Below are 22,519 nucleotides of genomic sequence, written 5' to 3' on the forward strand. Positions count from 1 at the left end.
CTTTTTTAAAGTCACATTTTATAATACTTGAATTTTTACATGTACTGTATAATCACGAAAGCAATAAAGATTTTTTAAAAATAGACACGTCAAAAAAGTTTGCCCTCATTGAGAATGATGAAAATGAGGAAAAAAATGAGTCAATGACTTTTAAGAAGCTGACCCAAATCATTCTATCTTCGTCACTGAAATATACACACATTTTAGAAGGTGCCAGTTCAGTGTGGGAGTTGAAAAGTGCTGTTTCAGTTCATGGCACTGATCTAGTGTGCTGGGAAGTGGGGACGTGGGATAGGCTGGACGCCCCGGAGCGTGGTGGGTCCCATCTGTGCAGTAAGGAGGCCGGACCAGGCCCAGTGGCCCCCACCCCGTCCCTCCAGCTCCGCGGCTGCGTGTCCAGGGCAGGGCTGCCTGCTCTCTGCTGCTGGAGTGCGCCTGTTACAACCTCTTCGTGACATGTTTCTGGAGGGCAACTCAGCAGAGTTGTCATAAGGACCCTTTCCTTCCCCCGCCCCCGGCCTCTGGTTGCGCAGGGCTGCCCGGGCACCAGGCCTCCCCAAGAGCCGACTGGTCAGGGCTCCTGCCGCCCACATCGTGCCGCCTTGGTGCGACTGCCGGGAGAGGTGTCCGGAAGCTTGTGCCGGTCTCTCCTGGCCTTGGCCCCGTGCACCGTTTCTCTCTGCTGATTTTAATCGGGGTGACCAAGAGTGCGACAGCTTTCCCGAGTCCTGTGAGCTCTGAGAACTGTCGTGCCTGAGGCCGGTCCTAGGTCCCCTGCACAGACGTGCGCAAGGAAGCGGGATGAGCGGTCGATGGCAGTCGACAGAGTCGCAGGAATGCTCGCAGGACGCACCCCACACCCCTACTGCTCTGGCACCGGTAGGTCATTTTGTGGATTCACGTAGGAAGTGTTTCTAAAAATCTGCATGTGTCACGTGGCCTGGCCTGTAGGTCGGGTGTTCATTTTAAATGCCGGCAGAACACATCCTCGGAGCACTCCCAATTAGAGCAATTTTAACACGCGTTTTAATACGCTTTTTGAAACTTTATTTCGTCCCCCGGGCCTGATCTGCATTCCATCTGTCTTGCTCACGTCACCCTGGGCTGGCCTCACGACGTGTTTTCTTTGCACTGTCCTTGCACGCGTGAGCACAGAACAGGTTCCCCAGATGCGCCGCCCTGGTCCCAGCCGCCTCTTTACGGGGACACCTGGTGTTTTCTTTTGGTAATGTCTCACTCTCGGGAGTAACCATCAGGGACATGGACTTGCCCACCTGGCCACCTTCAACACCCAGCAGGTTCCACTGGGCGCGTTCCCTGCACTCAGCGTGATCCTCCAGTTGCCACTGGAAACCAGAGCTGCAACTCAGTGGAGCCAGCTGGCGCCGGGGAGGCGGGTGGGCGGGACGATGGCCCACTACACCGTCCGTCATCAGTTAGAAAAAGGCCTGGAACACGTGGGGGAGCTTCCTGCGGTTTAGCTCAGCAACCTGGGCGGCTGGGGAGGAACCTCTCCAGGTTCCACGTGGACCGCAAGCCAGCGGGGCTCAGGCTTCCAGGAGTGAGGTTTACGTTTCGCATTTTGGTGGGAACATGCCGACGTGTCTGTCCTGCAGGTGGGCTGTGATTCAGGTTGATGCTTCTCCCGGGAGCCAGTGTAGGGGAAAGACAAAATCCCCTGAAATCTGATGCAGCTCGACCCCCACGAATCCGAGTGCCGTGATTATCAGTCATTCCTGGAGAATCTCAGGTTGTGAATTACTCTCCCTGGATGCTGCCAAAAGGCCTTAGAAGCAACATCATCACGTTATTAAAGTAGTTTGTTGACCAATAAATCACAGAATGACTCAGAGCAGGGGAAGGTCACAGCTGCTGACGGGACAACGACCACACTGAAGCAGAGGGACTGTGGGGACACGTGTGGGGACAGGCGCTTCCCGGCGGCACTCTGGGTCCATCAAGGACAGTGGCCAACCTTACAGGGCAATTCAACTATATTTTGCCCCCAAATGATGTTATGTAAGAAACTTCCGTTGTTCACAGGACATTTTAGAGGGAGGGAAGTCTAATGGCTGTCGTAACTAAAGCAGAAATGTTTGCTAGCCCAGCAACAGTAGACCGCTGCTCACTCGTGAAAATCCAGCACGGCCCTCCGGAACTGCAGGCAGCTCTCCTCCTGTACCTGTCACCCGGGGACCAGGCTCCCTCTTGGACGCTCTCCTAGTCACCAGCCTTGGTGTCCTCTGCCAGCAGCTGGTGACAGGAAGGGGCAGCAGACAAGCAGGCCCACATTCCTCTCCGGAGCCCACTGGCAAGAATGTGTCACCAGGCGCTCCTTGAGACGGGGGAGTGGCAGTGTAGCTCCGGCAGGGCAGCTGCACCAGGTAACACTGCACCAGGGAGAAGAGCACGGCTTCGCTGGATGGTTGGTCCCCGCACCACACGGGGCGAGGAATGTGCCGAACACCCACCATCTCGGAAATCCCACGGCCTCAAGAGGGGGAGCCGTGTCCCTTCCAGCTCACAGCCCTGCGCTCTCAGCTCTTGGCGCTGGCTAATGGGTGCAAAGCTGAGCCAGCCTCGCACGTGTTAAGACAGGACAGGAGCTATTTTCTCCACTTGGCTGTCCAGCATTTTAGAAAGGAATACAGCTCTAGGGACCTAAGCCTTCTTGAAAAATATTTTCAAAATATATTTTATTTCTTTTCCATATGGATTTTGCTGAATGTCCAAGGTACACATGAGCTTCATACACAGAAGTAAAGGAGAGTTCTTTAAGAACTGGGATTGAATCAGTCACGAGAATGATCGAATTCTGATTATGGAAAATAAACTTGCACGTTATCCAAGCTAAGCTTAAGAGTCTCCTTTACAGAGAGATCTCTCGTTTACGAGAGAAGTTAGCTGGAGTCACCCCCGTGGGTACAGATGGGAGAAAACGCATCGCTGCGGAAACAGCTGTGCACGCAGAGGTCTCTAGTTCACGTGTGCCAGCCTCCCCGCGGGTACGTGGCGTTCTGTGCTGCTGACCCTTGTGGGTCAGTTCTGAATTCTGATTAGAAGCATGGACTCTTGGAGATAGGTTTGGTATAAATGTCTAATGTGCTCAACTGGGAAGCGGTCAACGGTACTGAACGTGCAGAGGATCGGCGTGTGCGTCTCACCCTCTATGTCTCTGCACCGTCGGCATCGTCGTCATCGTCGTCTTTGGCTCTGAAATGCATTTTCCTGAATTCGCGTCTGCTCATCGACGGGCAGGATGACGATGCTGGCGGGAGGTCCTTGGAGGGAAGAGAACACCTGCTTCAGGCACGGGTTGCCCGGCACGAGCACCCGTCTCCGGGCTCTGGTCCCCCCCCACCCCATCATGGGAGCGTGCTCCCCACCAGCGTGATGGAGGGAGAGAGGAAAGACTCTGGGTTAAAAGCAAAAGCAAGCCCGACAAATGCGGGGGAACTGCCCAGAGGGCCGCAAACCACGGCCATGACTTCACACCCCACGGCAGGGTCCAGACTCACGTCGGCCAGCCCGCCCACACCCGCGCTCGCTACGGCAACGGTTCTCAGCTCCGTGCGGGGGATGCCCCACATCAGCAACCGTTCTGTTCTCTCCTCCCGGGTTAGAGCTTACTGTGTTTGACCTGCATCGGGTGGCACTCACACGTGTGAACTGGGGCCGTGACCAGGCGTGCGGTCTGCTGGGGGCTGCCTGCCCAGGGGAGAGGCCACAGGCCTTACCTGCATGAGCTCGACGTTTCCGAAGAAGCGGCTCACTGGCATCGGCTGGTTGCTGTCGTCGTCGAGAAGGACGCTGTTGTCCATCTGCAGTGGAGGTGTGTGGCTCTGCTCCAGGTCCGCCACCGCCCCGTCCCTCTCGGGGCAGCCACTGTCGGACTCTCCTCCCGCAGGGGCCCCGCATCTCGGCGGGGGCAGCCTGTCCTCTGTCTCTACCGGGCAGGCGTCACTCATGGCTCCACAGTGCCCCTGGGGGAGTCCTGCGGTCCCCTGAGGAGCGGAGCCGCTGGCTTCCTTTCCCGGAAGCCTGGCCCTGTCCTCAGCCGATGCCAGAGGCTCGCGCTGACCTGGGGTCTCGGGGGTCACTGTGGGCGCAGCAGTGCTGTCACTCTGGGGGATGGGTTTCTGGAATTCTGACTTCACAAGATGACCTTTGTCGTACTTGAACTTCTTGGACGTGCGCCTGTCGGTGGCTTTTTGTGATGAGGAAGGCTGTCAGGAGAGAAAAGGCAAGGGAAGACCAGACACGCTGAAGGTTACGAAGCAGACGGCAAACAGTTAACAAGCCTCAACGCCAGGGGCGGGCAGTCCAGCGACGTCACTGCTGGCACTGCTGGAGCCACAACTTACAGGACAGGGTCCTTTCATTGTCTGCCGCCAAAGGGGCAGAGTCCAGACTGACGCTGTCCCCCGAGGGGCGCCCTGCCATGTAAAATGATGACCCCAGACCCAGCTTCCATTCGTTTCTGCTGGGCTGTGAGCTCTGATGAGGCAGGACTCTCTGTTCCATGGCAGGAGCGGGCGCTCAACGGGGCCGTGAACTTGACTCGGCACAGCTCTAACAAGCGGCACCCCAGGAGGGAAACCAGGCCAGTTGCTGCTGTGAAGCCAAGTCTAGCCAGACCGCCGGGCTGCAGCTCAAGGGAGCAGCTCTGGAAACTGGGACCACCGGGCCACCATGGCTGCGTGCCCCTGGCTGGACACAGAGTCCCCTGCCTCCCCACCTGCCCTTTGGGGTGAGCAGCATGGCCTGTGCCAGCATCGCTCAGGCTGCCCAGCAGAGGCCGCTGAGCCCACAGCTCTCGGTGGGTGGGGAGCTCGTGCACCGAGGGCGGGGCCTCCTCTGATGGCGACAGCGCCGTGACCTCGCCTCTGGTCTGTTCGCCACACTCAAGGCTTTCTAACGTGACATGTTTCGTGGAGAGGTGGACACTCAGTCCAGTCCTGTCTCTGAGGGGCTGAGGCTCACCTGACATGCCGTCCGGGCAGACGTGACGACGTGGGCTTCCTGGGCCGAGGCCGATGCGGCCAAGCAGCTCCGGGCTCGGAGGCGCGCCGAGGACCGCACTCCACCTGCCAGCTGGGCCAGACCAGAGGCTGGTCAGAGACCCCGAAGATGGCCCCTCCCACCCCCATGTTTTTATCGACCATGGAAGGACAGACACCGTGGCCTCTTTTTTTTTTTTTTCGGCTGTGCCGTGTGGCTTGTGGGATCTTAGTTCCCCAACCAGGGGCTGAACCCAGGCCCGCACAGTGACAGCGCCGAGTCCCAACCACTGCACCGCCAGGGGCTCCCCTGATACCGTGGCCTGAATGGCGTATCTGCACAAAGCTGGGTGGGAGGTGCTGACCCCCATTTCCATGATCTGGGAAAAGCTCGCGTACTCTGTCCCTACCTCCCACGTTTTTAGAACCTCTATTTGTGAGTGAATAGATGTTCAGTTGACTTCAGGTGTTTAGAATAAGCAGCCTGTATCCTTGCTCAGAAGGTTCTGGATAAAAGGTGAAAAAGCAAAAGCCCCCCCCCCCACCGCAAACCCTCTCTTTGAAATCACAGGGGAGCCAGGCCTAATCCCATCAGCTTAAAGGAGCTCTAGCTGCCATCGACAGGCCACAACGCTAACAAACCGCCCGCCGCCATCTCACTTGGAATGCAAAGGAAAGTCTTCTAGTGACAAGAAAGGAATTAAAACAATGAAACTTACAATCATTTTATTTAGGAATAATTTTAGGTTTTCAGAAAAGCTGCAGAGACGGGAAGGGAGTTCCTGCCCGTGCCTCCCTCATCTTGCCAGCAGCCAGCAACCTGGCGCACCTGTCAAAACTAGCTCAGCACTGACGCGACAATTCACGAAACTGGGGCTTCATTCGCATTTCACCTGCCTCTCCACTGACTGCTCTCTGTTCCAGAATGGGGACCACAGACAGTTAGAAAATAACACATCAAAGTGCAAGTGAGAACTTGAAAGTAAGAGAGGTGTGGGATAGTGAGGAGAGCGTAGCGGAGGGCAAGCTTGACAGCGCTGTCCCAGCGGCTGAGACCTGGGGGCTGAGGATGGGGCTGGATGGGGGGCAGCATGCCCAAAAGTGGAGAAAAGAGATCAGAAAGCACACAAGCTAGTTTAGAAATCTTCACAGCAGCATCTCATCCAGAAGCCCCTGGAGGAGGGCAGGCCACCGAGGCTCCGAGGCACGTGACCGCTTGCGGAGGGCACTTAAAGGGAAGGGGAAGGCAGCTTCCACAGCGAGAACAAGGCAGGACCCTTTGATGTGGACGCCCCGGGGCTGGGCTTTGCTCAAAGAGCCCAGGCAGCAGTGTGGCCGCTCATACCCAAGGAACTAAGCCCAAGAGGTTACAGAATATCTCCTGTGGGGACGGCACCGCACCACCCAGTCTCCCTGGAGCTCTAGCGCTGCCACAGTCGGGAACAGACATTCTTAGCCCCAGAAAGTCGCTGACTATCCTCTCCTTCCCGTTATAGTCCGACTCCAAACATTTTGATGCCGGGTCGTGCTAGGCTCCCTCAGGGGGGACTGGCGCTCGTGACAGCGGCCACCATCCCTGAGTGTCAACACACAGGTGCTGTGCTCGAAGGAGCAGCACCCCACTGCAGATGGGGACTCGGGAAAAGACCCTGCCAAGGTCACACAGAGTGATGTCTGGCTTCAGAGCCCCTCCCCCTGCTCTGTCACCAGAGCCACCCGCATGAAAGCCTTGGCTGCTTGCAGAGGGACCGAGCAGAGAACCTGCCATCCGGCTCTGGGGCTGTGTGCCGTGCAGGCCCTCTGCTGGCAGCAGGGCACTTCTAGATGCTTTGTACCACAGCTCCTCGAGTGGGCCTGTCACCCCTCAGCTTTCTGGGCCCCTCTGCAGAGGTGAAGTCGGTGAGGGTCTGGCTGAGACCCAGGAGCTGTGGTTACAGGCACCTGAGCAGGCCATCTGCCATCTGCACCAGATTTGCGAGAGTCAACTCCAGTGGCATTTTGGCTTTAGTTTAATCGTGGGCAAAACTACCTCTAAGGCCCTTGCTCCAAAATGTCAAGAATCAATTACATTTTTTTCTAACTTGGTGAACCGTTGCTCTTCAGTTAGGCAAACTGGTTGCTTCCACGTAAACAATCCCTAAATGAAAAAGCCCCCATCATTGAGGACTTCCTCCTTACAAGCAGACTAGTTAAAGACTAAAAGAGCTGGAAGAGATCAACAAAACAGCAAGAGGCAAGAGGTGCTCCACTAACCCTCCCCCAGTGCAACTGGTGAAGAGTATTAAAAACAACCATTTAAAACCTTTGCAAATGGTCCTATAAGCAAAGAGCAAAATGAAGAAACAGTTATTCTGGTGTCCCAACTCCAAGCGGCCAAGGTCAGCACACAGGACACCCCCCCCCCCCCCCCCCCCGGGGCAGAGGGCTTTCTTCCCAGGGGAGCAGGATGGCAGCACTTCTCATTCAGCCCTCACCCCACCTGCTGTGAGGCCAAGTCTCTAGCAAGCACGCTTGAGAGGAGGGGCTCCCTTCTGCCGAGGCCCCACTCATGGAACAGAGGTTCCTGCCTGGGCAGGGCACTAAGGAGACTGGGGTCCCATCACCCTCGCCCCTCCTAGCGAGGCAGTGGTTCCAAGGCCAGGAGAGGCAAGTCCAGGGGATCTCAGGCTGCTGCCCCCCTTCCCTCCCCTGAGCACTTAGCTCTGAGAGCAGGGGTGTCACACAGAGAAGCCTGTCACTGTCCCCAGCTGGGGAGCCCCGGCTCAGATTCTGCCTGGAGAAGAGGCAGGCATCAAAACAAAGGGCTCTTAATCTATTCCAACTTCATTTACAACAGAGTGTGGAGAAGGTAATGCCTAAGGGGTCCTCAAGAACAGTGGAAGCTGTGACGAAAGGCAGATGGGAGAAAAGTCAAGATAAAGTGTAGGCGTATAGTCTTCAGGAGACAGCCAAGGGAAAAATACAGCAGGGGGATCCCTCCTGGGGTCAGAACAAACATCAAACACTGATCTTAGAAACTATTCCTTCAAAGAAGCCAGAATGTGACTGGATTCCTTTGTAGAAAATTTATACTCCAGGTCATCGCTGAAAACGACTGGGCGATCAGCTGGCAACTAGCACAGCTTAAAAGCTGGGTGTGGGGACTTCCCTGGTGGCGCAGTGGTTAAGAATCCACCTGCCAATGCAGGGGACGTGGGTTTGAGTCTGGGAATATCCCACGTGCCGCGAAGCAACTAAGCCCGTGTGCCACAGGTACTGAGCCTGCGCTCTAGAGCCCGCAAGTCACAACTACTGAGCCTGCGAGCCACAACTACTGAAGCCCATGTACCTAGAGCCTGTGCTCTGCAACAAGAGAAGCCAACCGCAATGAGAAGCCCGCGCACCGCTAAGAAGAGTAGCACCCGCTCGCCGCAACTAGAGAAAGCCTGTGCACAGCAACGAAGACCCAACGCAGCCAAAAAAAAAAAAGAGCTGGGTGTGGTCAGAGAAAGAGGAAGACAGCCCCCCTGAAACTAGTGAGACCCAGGTGACTGTGGGCACACCCAACACTGCCCCTGAGGAGCGTCATCACAGCTTCAGCTGTGGGAAGGGAAACAGACTCTAGTAGAATCCCCATCACCAAACAAATAAAAAGGACATTAACAGTAAAAAGCCTCAGGATGGGAGTGGGAGACCAGTACCCAGAGCTGCTACAATATGTTATCTAACATGTCCAGTTTTCAAAAAATCATGAAACAGCAAAGAAACAGGAAAGCAGACCCATACACTAGAATAAAAGCAGGCAACAGAAACTCCCTGTGAGAGAGATCAGATGTTGGATTTATCAGAAAAGGACTTCAAAATAGCCATTATAAATGTGTTCAAGAACTAAGAGAGACCATGATCAAAGAAAGATTTGATGACATCACATCAAATAGAGATTATCAATAATAAGAGAGAAATTATAAAAAAGAACCAAATGGGAATTCAGGAGTTGAAAATTACAATAGCTGAAGTAAAAAATTCACTGGCAGGGGTGGGGGTGTGCTCAAGAGTAGATATGAACTGGCAGAGGAAAGAATAAGTGAACTTGAAGATAGATTGCTAGATTACACAAGCTGAAGAACAGAGAGAAATAAGAATGGAGGAGAATGAAGAGCGCCCCAGAGACATGGTGGAGACTATTAAGTGCAGCAACATACATGTAATGGGAGTACCAGCAAGAAAGGAGGGAGAGAGGGGCAGAAAAAATATTTGAAGAAATAATGGCTGAAAACTTCCCAAATTTATTGAAAAACAACAATGTACAAACCAGCAATCTCTGTTTCTCTTTCTTTTTTTTTCTTTTTGGCTGTGCCGTGTGGCATGTGGGATTAGTTCCCCAACCAGGGATTGAACCCACGCCCCCTATAGTGGAAGCATGGAACCCTAACCACTGGACCGCCAGGAAATTCCCCAAACCTAGCAATCTCAAAGAACTGAACTTCAAGTAGGATAACTGCAAAGAGATCTATAAGCAGATGCAACACTGTTTAAGTGCTGAAAGTCAAAGACAAGGGGAAAGTCTCGGAAGCAGCAAGAGGAAAATGACTCCTTAGGACAAGGGAGCCCAACAAATAAACTGTTGATTTAGCAGAAACAATGGGTGCCACACCACAGTGGGTATATTCAAACAGATTCAAAGTTCTCAAACAAAAAAACTGTCAACCAAGAATACTATATCCAGCAAAACTATCCTTCAAAAGGGAAGGCAAAATAGACGCTTCCAGATAAACAAAAACTGAGAGCACTTGTTGCTGCAGACTCCTCTTACAAGAAATACTAGAGGAAGTTCTTTGGGTTGGAAGCAGGTGACCCCAGACGATAATTCAAATCCACAGAAAGGGCTTCCCTGGTGGCGCAGTGGTTGAGAGTCCGCCCGCCGATGCAGGGGACGCGGGTTCGTGCCCCAGTCCGGGAGGATCCCACATGCCGCTGGGCCCGTGAGCCATGGCCGCTGAGCCTGCGCGTTCGGAGCCTGTGCTCCGCAACGGGAGAGGCCACAACAGTGAGAGGCCCGCATACCGCAAAAAAAGAAAACAAACCAAAAAAACAAATCCACATAAAAAAGGGCACCAGTAAAGGTAATTACGTCCTCACGGAGACAGTTTACGTGCATATTATTTCCTTCCCTAAGGTGATTTAAAAGACAGTTGCATACAGTAACACGTACGCAAGTGTAGGCAGGAATGCCCATAACAGCACAAAGGAGATGCGTGGCATCAAGGCTGTACGGGGCTAAGGAAATGACCACGGCTGGTAAAGTAATCATGACAGTGTACTATCGGGTTTGTAACATTAAACATTTACCACCACCAGAAAAGTGCGTTAAGGGAACAAAGTGCGTTAAGGGAACAGAGCTACATAGGGGTAACATTTGTGTGTCTCTCTGGAACTAAGCTAGTTCAATCTGAAACGAATTCTGCTAAATTACAATGTACAGGGTAAGACCTAGAGCAACCCCTGGGGGAAAAAACTAAAGGTTTAAAAAAAAATCAATAAATTAAAACCCTACATTAGAACCAAACAGAAGTGTGAGAAAAACAAAAAGTAAAATGACACGCGAACCCAACTAAGTCATTGACGCGTTAAACAATCCCTCAAAAGGCAGAGACGTCAGACTGGGAAAGCGCAACCACGTGGGTTTTCAGGAGACACATTTTCGGGTCAAAGGTACCCCAGGCGCCGCTCCCACCGCCCGGAGGGCCCCCTCCCCAGGCAGGGGCGCATCCTGTCCCGGGCCCTCGCCCTGGTTCACTCCGCCCGCCGGCTACCAGTGCCAGGAACTGGCGCCCCTCCATCCTCTCCAACCTCCGGGGTGTACCCGTCGTCATGTGCCCGCACTTGGGCTGGCTGACCCCGGGCTCGGATGCCGGCAGCAGAGGCACGCGAACCCCGGGCTGGGCAGCGTCAGGGCACCAGCGGTCCGGACCAGCTCCGGAGAGAGAGCCCCCCCCATCCCAGGACCTGATCTGGGAGCCCCCTTCCCAGGGGCGTGGCCTCGGAGCTTCCCTAGCCCGGGGGCGTGGTATGGGGGGGGGTGCCCTTCCAAGGGCGTGGCCTGGGAGACCCCCTTCCCGCAGACGTGGTCGGAAAAGGGGGGGTCCGCTTCCAAAGGCGTGACCTGGGAGCTCCCTTCCGGGGGTCGAGAGCCAGGCAGAGATCCCCCACCTCCGCCCGAGGCGTACCGTGGCTCCCCCTCAGCTCCCAGAAAGTTGGCGGCGGCACCCCCCACTGCGTCCGGCGCAGCTCCCGCCCGGCCTCCGGCCCCTCACCTTCCGGCTCCTCATGAGTGTGAGCGGCGCGTTGCCGCCCCCAGCCCCGCCGCCAAGCCCCAGCACCGGGCCTAACACTCTCCAGCAGAGAAGCTACCCGGCCGCCCTCGGCTCGCGCCGCGGCGTCTGACGTCACCAGAATGCTGGCCAATCACAGCCAGGCGTCTCCAGGCATGTGACCCAACAAAGTCGGCGTTTTACGTAGCCGGCGGGTCTCACGGCAGTGTTGTGAGGAAAATCTCCCTTGCGGGCTCTCCGGCCGCCATTTTTGAGCGGGGCGGAGGCCATATTTATGAGGGTCGCCTCCTTTGGTGTCTCTGCGGCCGCCATGTTTAAGAGGATCGGTGGCCATATTTTAGAGGGGCTCCTCCCTTGAAGGCTCTGCGGCCGCCATGTTTAAGCGGGGCGGCGGCCATGTTTATGAGGGGCTCCTCCCTTGAAGGCTCTGCGGCCGCCACGTTTAAGCGGGGCGGCGGCCATGTTCGTGAGGGGCCTCCTTTGGAGTCCCCGGCCACGCGCGTGGAGGCTGGCTGGGAGGGCCTGCGCGGCGGTGTCTTCCACCCCGGTCCGGCAGGCGATTTTCCCGGGCCCCGGCCTTGGCTTCTGCGCCCCGGGAGCGATGCTGGAGTCCCTGGAGGTGGTCGCGCGAGGCCGTTCCCCGCCCTGGCCGCACTGCCCACCGACGCAGTGCTGGGTGGGCCGGGCCCGGGGCTGCACGGCGAACCCGGTCCGCGTGGGAAGGGACGGCGGCGTCTCCCGCCGCGAGCCCCGGGGGCGGCCGCCCTCGGGTGGATACCCCGCGCTGGCCCGCACCTCGTCTCAGGCACGTGCGTCGGCGCCACGGGACCGAGGTCCACGGACGAGGCTAAAGCCCTCCCGGGGCCGGGGCCGCAGGGCCCTTTCGGGCCGGGGGACACCAGCCTCCGTGCCCGCTGTGGCCCTCCTCCCGGAACCACCCACTTTCTCATCAGGGACGCAGGGACCACGCGCTCTTCACAAATAAACGACAGTGCTGTTTCCTTTTGTTATTACTTTTTTTTTTTTTAACAGATGAGAACATTTAAATCAGGCAGTTTTGTCAATTACGTTTTAAAATTAAAGTATAAAGGTTGAAATGTGTACCGCTCGAGGGTCTCTCTGCGCGTGGTTCCCTGGCAGAGGCGTGATTCACCGTCTCTTCCGAAGGCTTCATGGTCTCTGCCCCGACGGAATGACTCCCTCGAGGCCTGGAAATACAGTCGATGCCTCTTTTCAGTGCATAAAAAATGTGGGCCCTTCAGGATCCCTCCAGAGCGCTATGCAGACTCTCCTCTCTAGACGTGCGTCCTTAGGTGCGTCCTTTGCTTTTGGCAGTGCGTGAAGACACGTGCAGTCCTAGGGTACACACGCACACACGGACACGTGCACACACACGCACTGCACACAATTGCACACACCCTTGCACGTGCATACATGTGCATGCACAGGCAAACACCAGCACAAGCTCACCTACCTGGCTATCCTATCCATCTTCCTTCCCAGTTCCATGCTTTTCACCGGGTTGTTCCCCATGGTACACAACTAAGGGAAAAGACAAATGTGGGCTGGCAGGAAATCCTTTTGAAGGGGAAACTAACATAATCACTGTCAGCTGTTAAGAAAAAAGCAAAGTGATATGCGTGTTAAATACCTAACCTGTCCCATTTTCGCTGAAGTCGGTTTCACAATGAGCTGGGTTCAGTGATTTTATTTTGGACTCCTTAAGAGCTCTGAGTTCTCAGTTCTCATTAACTAGGGGCTGATCGCCACAAGCCAGTTTTGGGCTCCATGGTGGTTTATGGTTAATGTCAACTGAGATACACACCGCACTGCTTGAGCGTGTCCGACTGTGGCCGGATCATCTCAGTGTCATCCCGAGTTTAACGTCCCAAAGGAGCTCTTGATCTCTTGTCACAGATATGCTGTGCTCCCCCCTCACTGCTCCCCTGCCTCCAGTTTACATAGGCGGTACTTCCAGCTGCCCAGCTGCTCCGGCCTGGCCCCCAGGGCACACTCACTGCTCATGTCCCATCAGCCACCATCCCTGGTCCGCCTTCCCCTCTTGCCAGTTCTGCCCTTGGCAGTCAGGGTGGTCGTTGATCAGTGACCCACCCCACTGCTAACGGTCTTCAGCGCTTCCTCACCGCTTCTAGGATGGGGAGCGACAGTCCTAATACGACCTGCACAGCCCAGCACAGTGCCTGGCACAGCGGCTACTCAATGAACGATGGTCGAATGAATGCTCAGAAAGCCCTGTGAGGTTGCCCACCGCTGCCCCTCATCCGGACTCATCTGGCCCTGCCACCCCCTCCCCTCCCCCTCTGCTGTGCTCCCCGCTCCCCTCTCAGCCCCCACCCTGCGTGCACTATTCCCTCCGCCTGGAAAACCTGCTCCCCAGCCCCCCACCCATTTTGCCTGGCAAGTTCATTCTACAAATCTCAATGCAGCTTCAATTTCATGTCTCGGTTGCCGGGGGGGGGGGGGGAGGGGGGTGCATTACCAGATGTTCCCCCCAAAGCCCCAAATTCAGCCTGTCAATTGTTTTTTAGCATCCTGTACTCCTCCCCCAGGGCGTGGAGCCAGCTGGCTCTCGTATCCCCTCTCTCCTGGAGCACTGCAAGGCATCCCTTCACTCACTCACTCCATGTGTCTGCTGAGCTGTCATGGCCGTGCTGAGCTGGGCCTGGGGTCCCAGTGGTGGTGGGCTCATGCCAGTCCTGCCTTTTTAGTGGTTTAGCCCCACAGGGGGATGGGCGTTGCTGGAATAATCACATGAGGATCAATCCATCTGCATTGGTGGTAAGAGCCACAGGGGAGAAGCCATAGCACCCGGGGTGTCAGACCCACTCAGGGGAATCAGATAAGGCTCCTTGGACAGTGGAAGTGGATCAGAAGTCACCTCTTCTCTCCAGGACCCAAGCCCCTTTCAGGCTCCCCAGGAGGAAGCAGGCAGGAGCCCCTGCCTGGGCAGAAGTTCGCCCCTCCTGATGCAGCGGGAGGTCCTGCCCTGGTGGAGCAGGCGTGCTTGGATTCTCCGCTCTGCACACCTCCCAAGCCGCCGTGTCGGGACGCGATCCATCCTGGAGGGCACACAGAGGACATGGAACCAAAATCATGCCTCTGCACATCCCTCTGGGTTCCTCGGCGCCCTTTGTCTCTCGTTTTCTTCCTGAACGGCTGTACTCCCTACCCTTCCGGGGTTAGGGGCCCAGAGAGGGGCGTCCCCATGATGGCAGGACATTGGTTCTCATTGCCAGTTGGTCCCCCACATGGATTGAAAGCTCCCTGAAGGCAGGGACTGTGTTCTGCTCAGAACCCTGTCCCAGAACCAAGCCAAGTGTCTGGGACATGCAGGCGGGGGCTCGGGAAGCACTGATTAAAAGAAGGATGGTGATGATGACACACAGGAAGAAACTGAAGATGGAAGATTCTGAGGAAACTTTGTATTCCTCAGAATGCAAAGGTTTCCTTCGTAGCTCACCTCTCCTGCCTGACTCGGCTGGGTAGTCACAACCCTACAGCCGTGCAGCTGTCGAATTCCTCTCATGAGTCAATCCCACGCAAATTTGTCAAGGTCCTAGCAGGAGCCAGGCATCTTCAGGACCCAGAGGTCGACAAGGGCGTGCAGCCTCAGAGCCTTGTAGGACACACAAGAGGCGCACAGAGCTCCTGCGACCCAGAGAAAGTGCAAAGAAGTTCCAAAGGGACACTGGTGTTGAGCAGGAAACAGTCTCTGTGGAGGGAGGTCGGTCAGGGAAGGCTTTCTGGAGGAGGTGGTGCTGGCCTCGGGCTTTAAACATATGTGAAGTGTCAACACCGAGGCGGGGCCGCCCTTCGCAGAATCTCACCAGTGGTTAAACATCAGTGCGGTTTCCGTAGGCTGCTTTGCAGGCTAATCAAATAATCTGTGACATTAAAACATTTGAGAACAACAGGGCATTTTCTGCTTCAAATCTCCTACAGCCTGCTGGGAAGAGGGGCCAACTGTGGGTCTATTAGACAGGCTCATGTTTCAGCAAATTCACGATCAGCAGAAAGACCTGTGTGAGGGTGCTCTCCTCAAGCGCACGGCCGTTCCTGCCTCCTCTTTGCCTCCCTGGCAGGAGACTTGGAGGTGGCCTCATTCAGAATTTCTTTATCTTGTTTTTCCTGGTTCACTTGGCTTTCCATTCTGGGTTTCTGTCTTTTTTTTTTTTTTTTCGGTACGCGGGCCTCTCACTGTTGTGGCCTCTCCCGTTGCAGAGCACAGGCTCCGGACGCGCAGGCTCAGCGGCCATGGCTCATGGGCCCAGCCGCTCCGCGGCATGTGGGATCTTCCCGGACCGGGGCACGAACCCGCGTCCCCTGCATCAGCAGGCGGGCTCTCAACCACTGCGCCACCGGGGAAGCCCTGGGCTTCTCTGTCTTTTATGTGCAATTAATCGTGTGTGTGTGTTCTGAAAAATCTAACTGTGCTTCTGTTTTTATTGATAGCAACTCCGAATTGTTTCGGACAGTAGTCAGGATGTAAATGTATACGAAGCAAAATCCTCATAAAGCCTTCACGTTCCCTGACATCGGACAGGTAGGAATTCACCAGAATCAGCCAGGAGTGGTCTCCCGACGCCCTCTGGCCGTACTGTAACTGCCATCACTATCCATTCGTTTCATCCATCAAACATTTATAGAGCTCTCTGTGTGCACTGCGCTTCGCCACTGTAAGGAATATTGCAGCCGCACCCCACAGCTCGGCTGACAGCTGGAAGGGGGCTCCCTCAGAGGAGGGTCTTGGGATCTGGGGGATCCACAGATGTTTACTCGAAGCCAATGGAGAAATAGTGCCAGGCAGTTGAACTTTGGGAACTGCCGTGGTCCCCGTTTGCCCTGAAAACACAAGGAACACACCCTGCTTGGGTATTAAGGGAACCCCAATCAGAATGGAACGTTCAGGACATCATCCTGGCCTAGAAGCTCTGAGTGGTTGGCAGTGTTGGGACAAAGCTACTCCCTGGGTAGGGACATTGCAGTGATCGTGTCCTTTGAATGAAAACCCAGGGATTTGCAGAGCCTGGAAAAGGCTACATTTCCAGCGAGATGGAGAAAATGCCATTTTAGGAGGACCTTTGGGCTGGCAGCCAGAAAGACCCAAAGAAGAAAAGCTCCATTCTGAGAGCTCCTGGGCCCCGGGCTGGTGGAAATTGGCTTGTGATCCTATTGTCGTGGAGTGAGGCTCAGACCGTGAAGCGAAGGTGTAAATTAGTCTCTTGCAGCAGATTTACTTCTGCCTTCACTCACAAGCGCTAGCGTCTTCCATGGCCCCCTTGGCTCCTTTGGCTAAAAGTCCGTGACACGTTATGGACAGCCGCCAAAGGTGCGTATTTGCCCGTAAATGTGGCATCGTTAACTCGGTGCTTTCTCCCTCTGAGGCCGTGTGATGGCCCGCAGGCTGAGCGTGGGGACTATACCCTCTTCAGGCTCTGAGTTCTGGGCATTGCCTGCATCCAAGCCCAAGCATCACGGGACCCTGCCACCCCCATGGGGGGAAGGCCACACGGGAGAGACGGACGTCACCGTTGGATGCAGAGTCAATTAGCGCTGGGAACAATTGACCTCGAGTCTAGGTCCATCCCTCCTGGGGCCTTGCGGGGCTAATCACCAGATCCCAGATCCATTGAGTTTCACCTGGGCTGCAGAGACGTTTCAAGGTGCTGCCCTCCTCCCCCGCTGTCAAGAAAGGTGATGAAGGCCCTCTGGGGTGGGGGGCGGGCAGCAAGGCGGTGGGAGGGCTGATGTGGCAGACGGGAAGCACAGGAAGACGGCAAGCACAGGAAGACGGCAGTGCCCGCCCGCCCGCCAGCCCGCCTGGGAGATCACAATACACTTAGCCTTCCTTCCAGACACCTTTCAACCACCTGAAAGACTTGAAAGCCATGAATATGCAGTTTTGCTCTCAGAGAGGTGGGACAGGGAGATTTTGCACCAGCAGCATTTACTTGGAAACAAGGCAAGGTCGGTGGACCCCTGTCTGTTTGCCCGTCCCAATATGGCAGGCGGCTGTCTCAGAGAGGGAGAAAGGTACTCGATAGGGGAGGTGGTTAATTCACAAAAACAAAACCTGCGGGAGTCCACAGGTGAGCCGGGATCCTAAGGGATGCGGGAAGGGCCCCTACCCCACATCGGAGAGTGAGGTGTGCCCTGATCCGCCAGCACAGGCAGCAGAATGACAAAACGGCCGGCCTCTGCCGGCGGTGGCTGGCTTTTCTGCCGCAGGAATCCCCGTGTCCTTGAAGGGCATCTGCCTCCTTGCATCCCCACACCGGCATCCCCGTCATGCTGCTTCCTAAGAATGCAGAATAGATTCAGGTCAGTGCGTTTTGAGACAGCTAAACGCTGGATAAATGTCACCGTACGCAGATTTAAGTGGCACAGCCAGGGTTACCTGTGGTCCCTTCCCAACAGCTAACAGATGTGAGCTAATGTCGTGGATGTAACCTTGCTCTCAGGGGTGCCTCCCAAGGCTGTCTGGCTGCCTCATTGTCTGTGGCCTCACCTGTCTCGCTCAGGTGTGGGCTCCCCTGCTGCCTTGCTCCAGCCTTCTTTTCAGTCTGGGCACAAAACGGGAAGCAGAACCTGCTTTGTTATCTGGTCTCCACACACATCTCTCAGTTTGTGGGGTGTTGGCTCGTGGACAGCGGGCAGCTCACAAGGTTTGTGCCTTATTGAGGCTTTCATGACCGAGCCATCTGGAAATCTTGGACAGTTTCAAGCTAATGCAGTTGGCATGAGCTTAGAGGTGAAAAGGTGGGGATGATCTTTTCCATTGGATTTGCCAGTCCCAGGATCTCTGACTCCAATATTCTGGAAGACAGATTTATACCAGAGTAGGGGCTGGGGGCAGACACTCATTCTCTCCCTCTCTCTTACACACACACACACACACACACACACACACACACACACGTGGGGGCACGTCCTAGAGAGTTCAGACCAACTACAAAGTTAAAGGACACAAGGCCTCATTCAGTTGCAATTTGGGGATCCCCAGGACCACCCTCAGAGTTACTAATTCTCTGGAAGGACTCACAGATCTCATGAGAGCTGTTATCCTCAGATTACGGTTTCTTGCAGGGAAAGGATGCAGATCGAGATCAACCAAAGGAGGAGACACCCAGGCAGAGTCCCAGGAAAGTACCCAAAGCAGAGTCCCCACCCCGTGGAGTCAGGACGCCTCACCGTCTCCGTGCTGACGTGTGATAACACACGTGGACGACTGCCAGCCAGGGAGGCTCTCCTGGGCCCCAGTGTCCCATGCCTCCATGACAGAGGCATGACTGATGATCAATCAATTGATTATTGATTGATGATTGATTTCCCACATCATTGGTCTCAGTCTCCACTGATACCCGTGACCCCCACCCTAAATCACGAGGTTGGTCCTTCTGGCCTAGCCAGCCCCACCTTGAACCTTCCAGGGGAGGCTGTCCCCTACCCTACATCACATTATTGGCCCATTCAGTGTGACCAGAGGCCCCCAGGAAAGCAAAGACACTCCTATCAGGCTGGACATCTTAGGGGCGACTGCCCAGAAGTGGGAGACAAAGGCCAGATTAAATTCCCCTAACACACACAGGCAGGGGGGAAAATGAAATAAAATGGTGCTCTATAACTCCTCCTTTCATAGGCTGGTTGGAAGTTTCTTATCTCTTTTTTCCTAATTTCTGTTGAATTCCCTGGAACTAATGCCTATTGTATGTACCTGATTACAAAGGAAAGGGTTTTATAGAACGTTTTTCCTCTCAGGAAAATAGAGGCACGCTGCCCTTTTCTCAGTGAGAGAGAAATGCTTTTTTGAATAATTTTTTAATTTACTCAATTTTTGGGGATGCTGTTGCTTCGAGGATGCCATCTTCCAGCAGAGAGGCACGCAGATAGCGATGCTTCAGTATTGTACTGCTCTGGAGGGCGGCTGGCGGTGGCCCAGGGGTCCAGGTACTGCGGTGACTTGTAAGACAACTCCCGTCGTCTCGCCGTGACCACGAAAATGAGACCCCAGGCTGCCTAGCACATCCTTGTCCCTCCCCAAGACCACGGGGACCGAAGCGAGGCTCCTCTCTCTGGCCCGACCCAGAATGACCCCAGCTGCTCTTCCAGACCAGAGGCCAGCCTTCCCCGACTGACGAGAAGTTAATTATCCGCATCCCCAAAGAGATGGTGTTGTCTGCTGTTCATTTTCTGCCTGGAGTTTTAAAAAATAATGTATTTTAAGGTCAGTAAAGTTTGGCTGGTTCCATGCACGGTGGCACCTGAGTCAGTGGTTACATCACAATCATGCACAGGGCAGAGCGCTGTGTCCAAACAGTGATCTTTTCCACTTGAGATTCTCAGCGATTGCTTTTTTTTTTTTTTCCTGTACGCGGGCCTCTCACTGCTGTGGCCTCTCCCGTTGCCGAGCACAGGCTCCGGACGCGCAGGCTCAGCGGCCACGGCTCACGGGCCCAGCCGCTCCGCGGCATGTGGGATCCTCCGGGACCGGGGCACGAACCCGCGTCCCCCGCATCGGCAGGTGGACTCTCAACCACTGCACCACCGGGGAAGCCCTCAGCGATTGCTTTTTAAGCTTTGCTGCCAGGATGCTCAGCGTCAGGTACCGCTGACTCTTGGAAATAGCAGTGCTGCAGCCCCGGCCCTGCGCTCCAGGCCGGGAATGCCCATCTACCTCCCAAGCCTTCCTGCTTGGGCAGCTTTTATGCTGCAGATGCTGAACCGTGGGGTCGGCGTGAAGAGCCCTGCCGAGACTGGGGCTGGGGCTGGGGCTAGAGGTGCTGAGCGGAGCTGGGGGCCGAGCAGACGCTGAGGTCTGGCCCTGGATCCTGGGACTGTCTTGTGAGGATGGCGTCAGGAGGGGCCTGGTGCCCCAGCTCTGTAGACTCGGTTCCCCAGATCCTGACCCGCACGAGAGCCTTACCTTTGCAGAGAATGCGTGTCCACATGGAAAGGCAGCTGACACCGGGGGGGACGTGCCAGGAAAGGAGCGGGGTCCCTAGCAGGTCCCCCGAAACCATTGGGTGAATAACGAAGCCATGGTGACATTGGGGGTGTTCCGTCTGAGCCCCACGCTGATGGGACAGGCCTGGTGAGGCTCCCAAACGTTTCAAGCACCTCCGTGGGCGCCTGGCCGGCTCTAAGCCTCTTCCGTGGATTTACGCCCCCTCTTCTGACACCACCACGAGATAGCTTCTCACGTGGCCCCATTTACACCTGGAAAGTGAGGCCTGGAGACGGGGCGTGACTTGCCCAAGACCACAGAGCAAGGAGGTGGCAGGTCCAGGATCTGGACCCGGATGCCCCCAATTCACCACCACCTGGGGCTCTGCAGAGGAGGGGCCCTGCCCCCGGGGAGGGGCTGGGTGCTGAGCACCAGGCGTAGGAGGGAGGGCTGCTGGGAGCTGCCCAGGGCCTCCTCACCCACCAGGTCTGGTGTCTTGGGTCCCCGACACCAGGGGGCAGGATGACACAGGGAACGGAGGCGGTAGCTCCTAGCTTGTCCTGCTGTCAGGAGGGTGGAGGGCGCAGGCGGGCAGGTGGGGCAAAGTGGCTCTTTTTCTGACGACCTTCAGAACCCTCTGGTGGGCCAGGAGCAGAGCCATCAGAAGCTACTGCTGCAGGAAATGTGCCTTTTCGGCTTCTCAGGCTCCCAATGCGTTGCCAGGGAGTGAAATCAGTGAATTAAAAATGAATTAAAGAGAAGTGGCAGCTGCCTTCAGCACGGGGCTGTCAGGAGACGAGCTGGTCCGCCCGGCGGCGCCTGCAAGGACACCCGTGCCACCGCTTTCCCTCTGGTCTGGAGGTGACGTGGATTCCCCTGGGGTCCCCGCAGGTTCTGTGCCAGGTGGGGTTTTCCTGGCGAAGCGGGTGCCGTTTTCCTGCTGCCTGGAGTTTTGCCTCTGGCCCAGGGCTGGCTCAGCCCCTCTCTCTCCCCTTTGCTGGTCTTTTTTTTTCCTTATACTTTTTTTTAAACTGAAGTATAGTTGCTTTACGATGTTGTGTTAGTTGCAGGTGTAGAGCACAGTGATTCAGTTATACATACAGATATCTATTCTTTTTCAGATTCTTTTCGCATTATAGGTTATCACAGAATATTGAGTAGAGTTCCCTGTGCGCTACAGTAGGTCCTTGTCTATCTGTTTTATGCATAGTAGTGTGTGTATGTTCATCCCAACCTCCTAATTTATCCCTCCCCCACCCCGTTTCCCCTTTGGTAACGATAAGTTTGTTTTCTATGTCTGTGAGTCTATTTCTGCTTTGTAAATAAGTTAATTTGTATCTTTTTTTTTTTTTTAGATTCCACATATAAGTGATATCATAGGATATTTGTTTTTCTCTGTCCCCTTTGCTGGTCTTTTCACACATGTTCACTGCCCAGGGACCTTCCTGCGTGGAGGTGGAATCTCAGACCCTCCCCTCAGCTCGTCAGTGCAAAAGGTCCCATCTGGTGGGCGAGCTGGGCTCCTTGCCCGTGGGCCTTGGCACACTGGGACCCAGGAGGCCCTATGGAGACTTAGGACTCAGGTGGAGCTTCATCTGCTCCTCCCTCCCCTGCCCTGCACTCCCCTGGACTTCTAGAAACACCTACTCTTTTGTGGGGTCACCTGGGGATCTGCTTGTCCAGGTCCCTCCTTCACAGAGTGGGAAACAGGGGCCAGGGTGACTCGGGCACTGACCAAGCCCTGGAGCCCTTCTGGCTCCTGAGGTATGTCTGCCCCGCTGTCTCCCTGTAGGGGGCTGTGCTCCCCTCGGGGCATCGGTTCTGGGCACCTGTTTGCTGCTCCAGCTACTGTTTTTTCCCTTTTCTCCCCCAGTTTTTCCTTCTTCTCCTTTTGTCCCAAACCTTCCTCCTTCCGCTGCTTCTTGGGGGCATGCATCCAAGCCCCCAGCCCAGCAGGAGGAGGGGTTTCACCGGCCCCATTTGCATTGCATTGGTGATGGATTGGGGGACGGGGGTGGGCTAACGGTTCCCAGAGTGTCTGGGGCTGTGTGCCTCCGAGCCCCCTGGAGAGGCCTGTCTTGATTGGACAGGGACAGCCCCCACAAACGCTCTGCCTCGGGTGTTTTCCGGGCATCCTCCCAGGATGCACTTTGCTGCCTTGATCCCAAGTCTTCAACTAACCCTGGGCCAAGAAACTGCTGGAACTGAACACGTGGATGAGCTGTCAGATAATCCAGCAGGTG

General features: G+C 55.5%; 1 protein-coding gene across 1 annotated transcript; it reads right to left on the reverse strand.

Moving 5' to 3' along the window:
- Positions 1–3,167: 3,167 nt before the first annotated feature.
- Positions 3,168–11,308, reverse strand: C1H1orf174 (chromosome 1 C1orf174 homolog). Its single transcript, XM_065895710.1, has 4 exons — positions 11,294–11,308; positions 4,984–5,094; positions 3,738–4,226; positions 3,168–3,281 (listed from the first exon to the last, which is right to left on the reverse strand). Exons 1-4 carry the CDS (start codon positions 11,306–11,308, stop codon positions 3,168–3,170), a joined length of 729 nt encoding a protein of 242 aa, XP_065751782.1.
- Positions 11,309–22,519: the final 11,211 nt, after the last annotated feature.

The sequence above is a fragment of the Phocoena phocoena genome, chromosome 1, assembly GCF_963924675.1.
Source record: "Phocoena phocoena chromosome 1, mPhoPho1.1, whole genome shotgun sequence".
In the NCBI taxonomy this organism is placed as follows: Eukaryota; Metazoa; Chordata; class Mammalia; order Artiodactyla; family Phocoenidae; genus Phocoena; species Phocoena phocoena.

What these genes read in the sequence shown, in the direction of transcription:
- C1H1orf174 (XM_065895710.1), bottom strand. An exon ending in CTGCCCGGACGGCATGTCAG is followed by an intron (nt 4,227 to 4,983) that starts GTGAGCCTCAGC and finishes CTCTCCTGACAG; the next exon opens with CCTTCCTCATCACAAAAAGC. An exon ending in GAAACGTCGAGCTCATGCAG is followed by an intron (nt 3,282 to 3,737) that starts GTAAGGCCTGTG and finishes CTTCCCTCCAAG; the next exon opens with GACCTCCCGCCAGCATCGTC.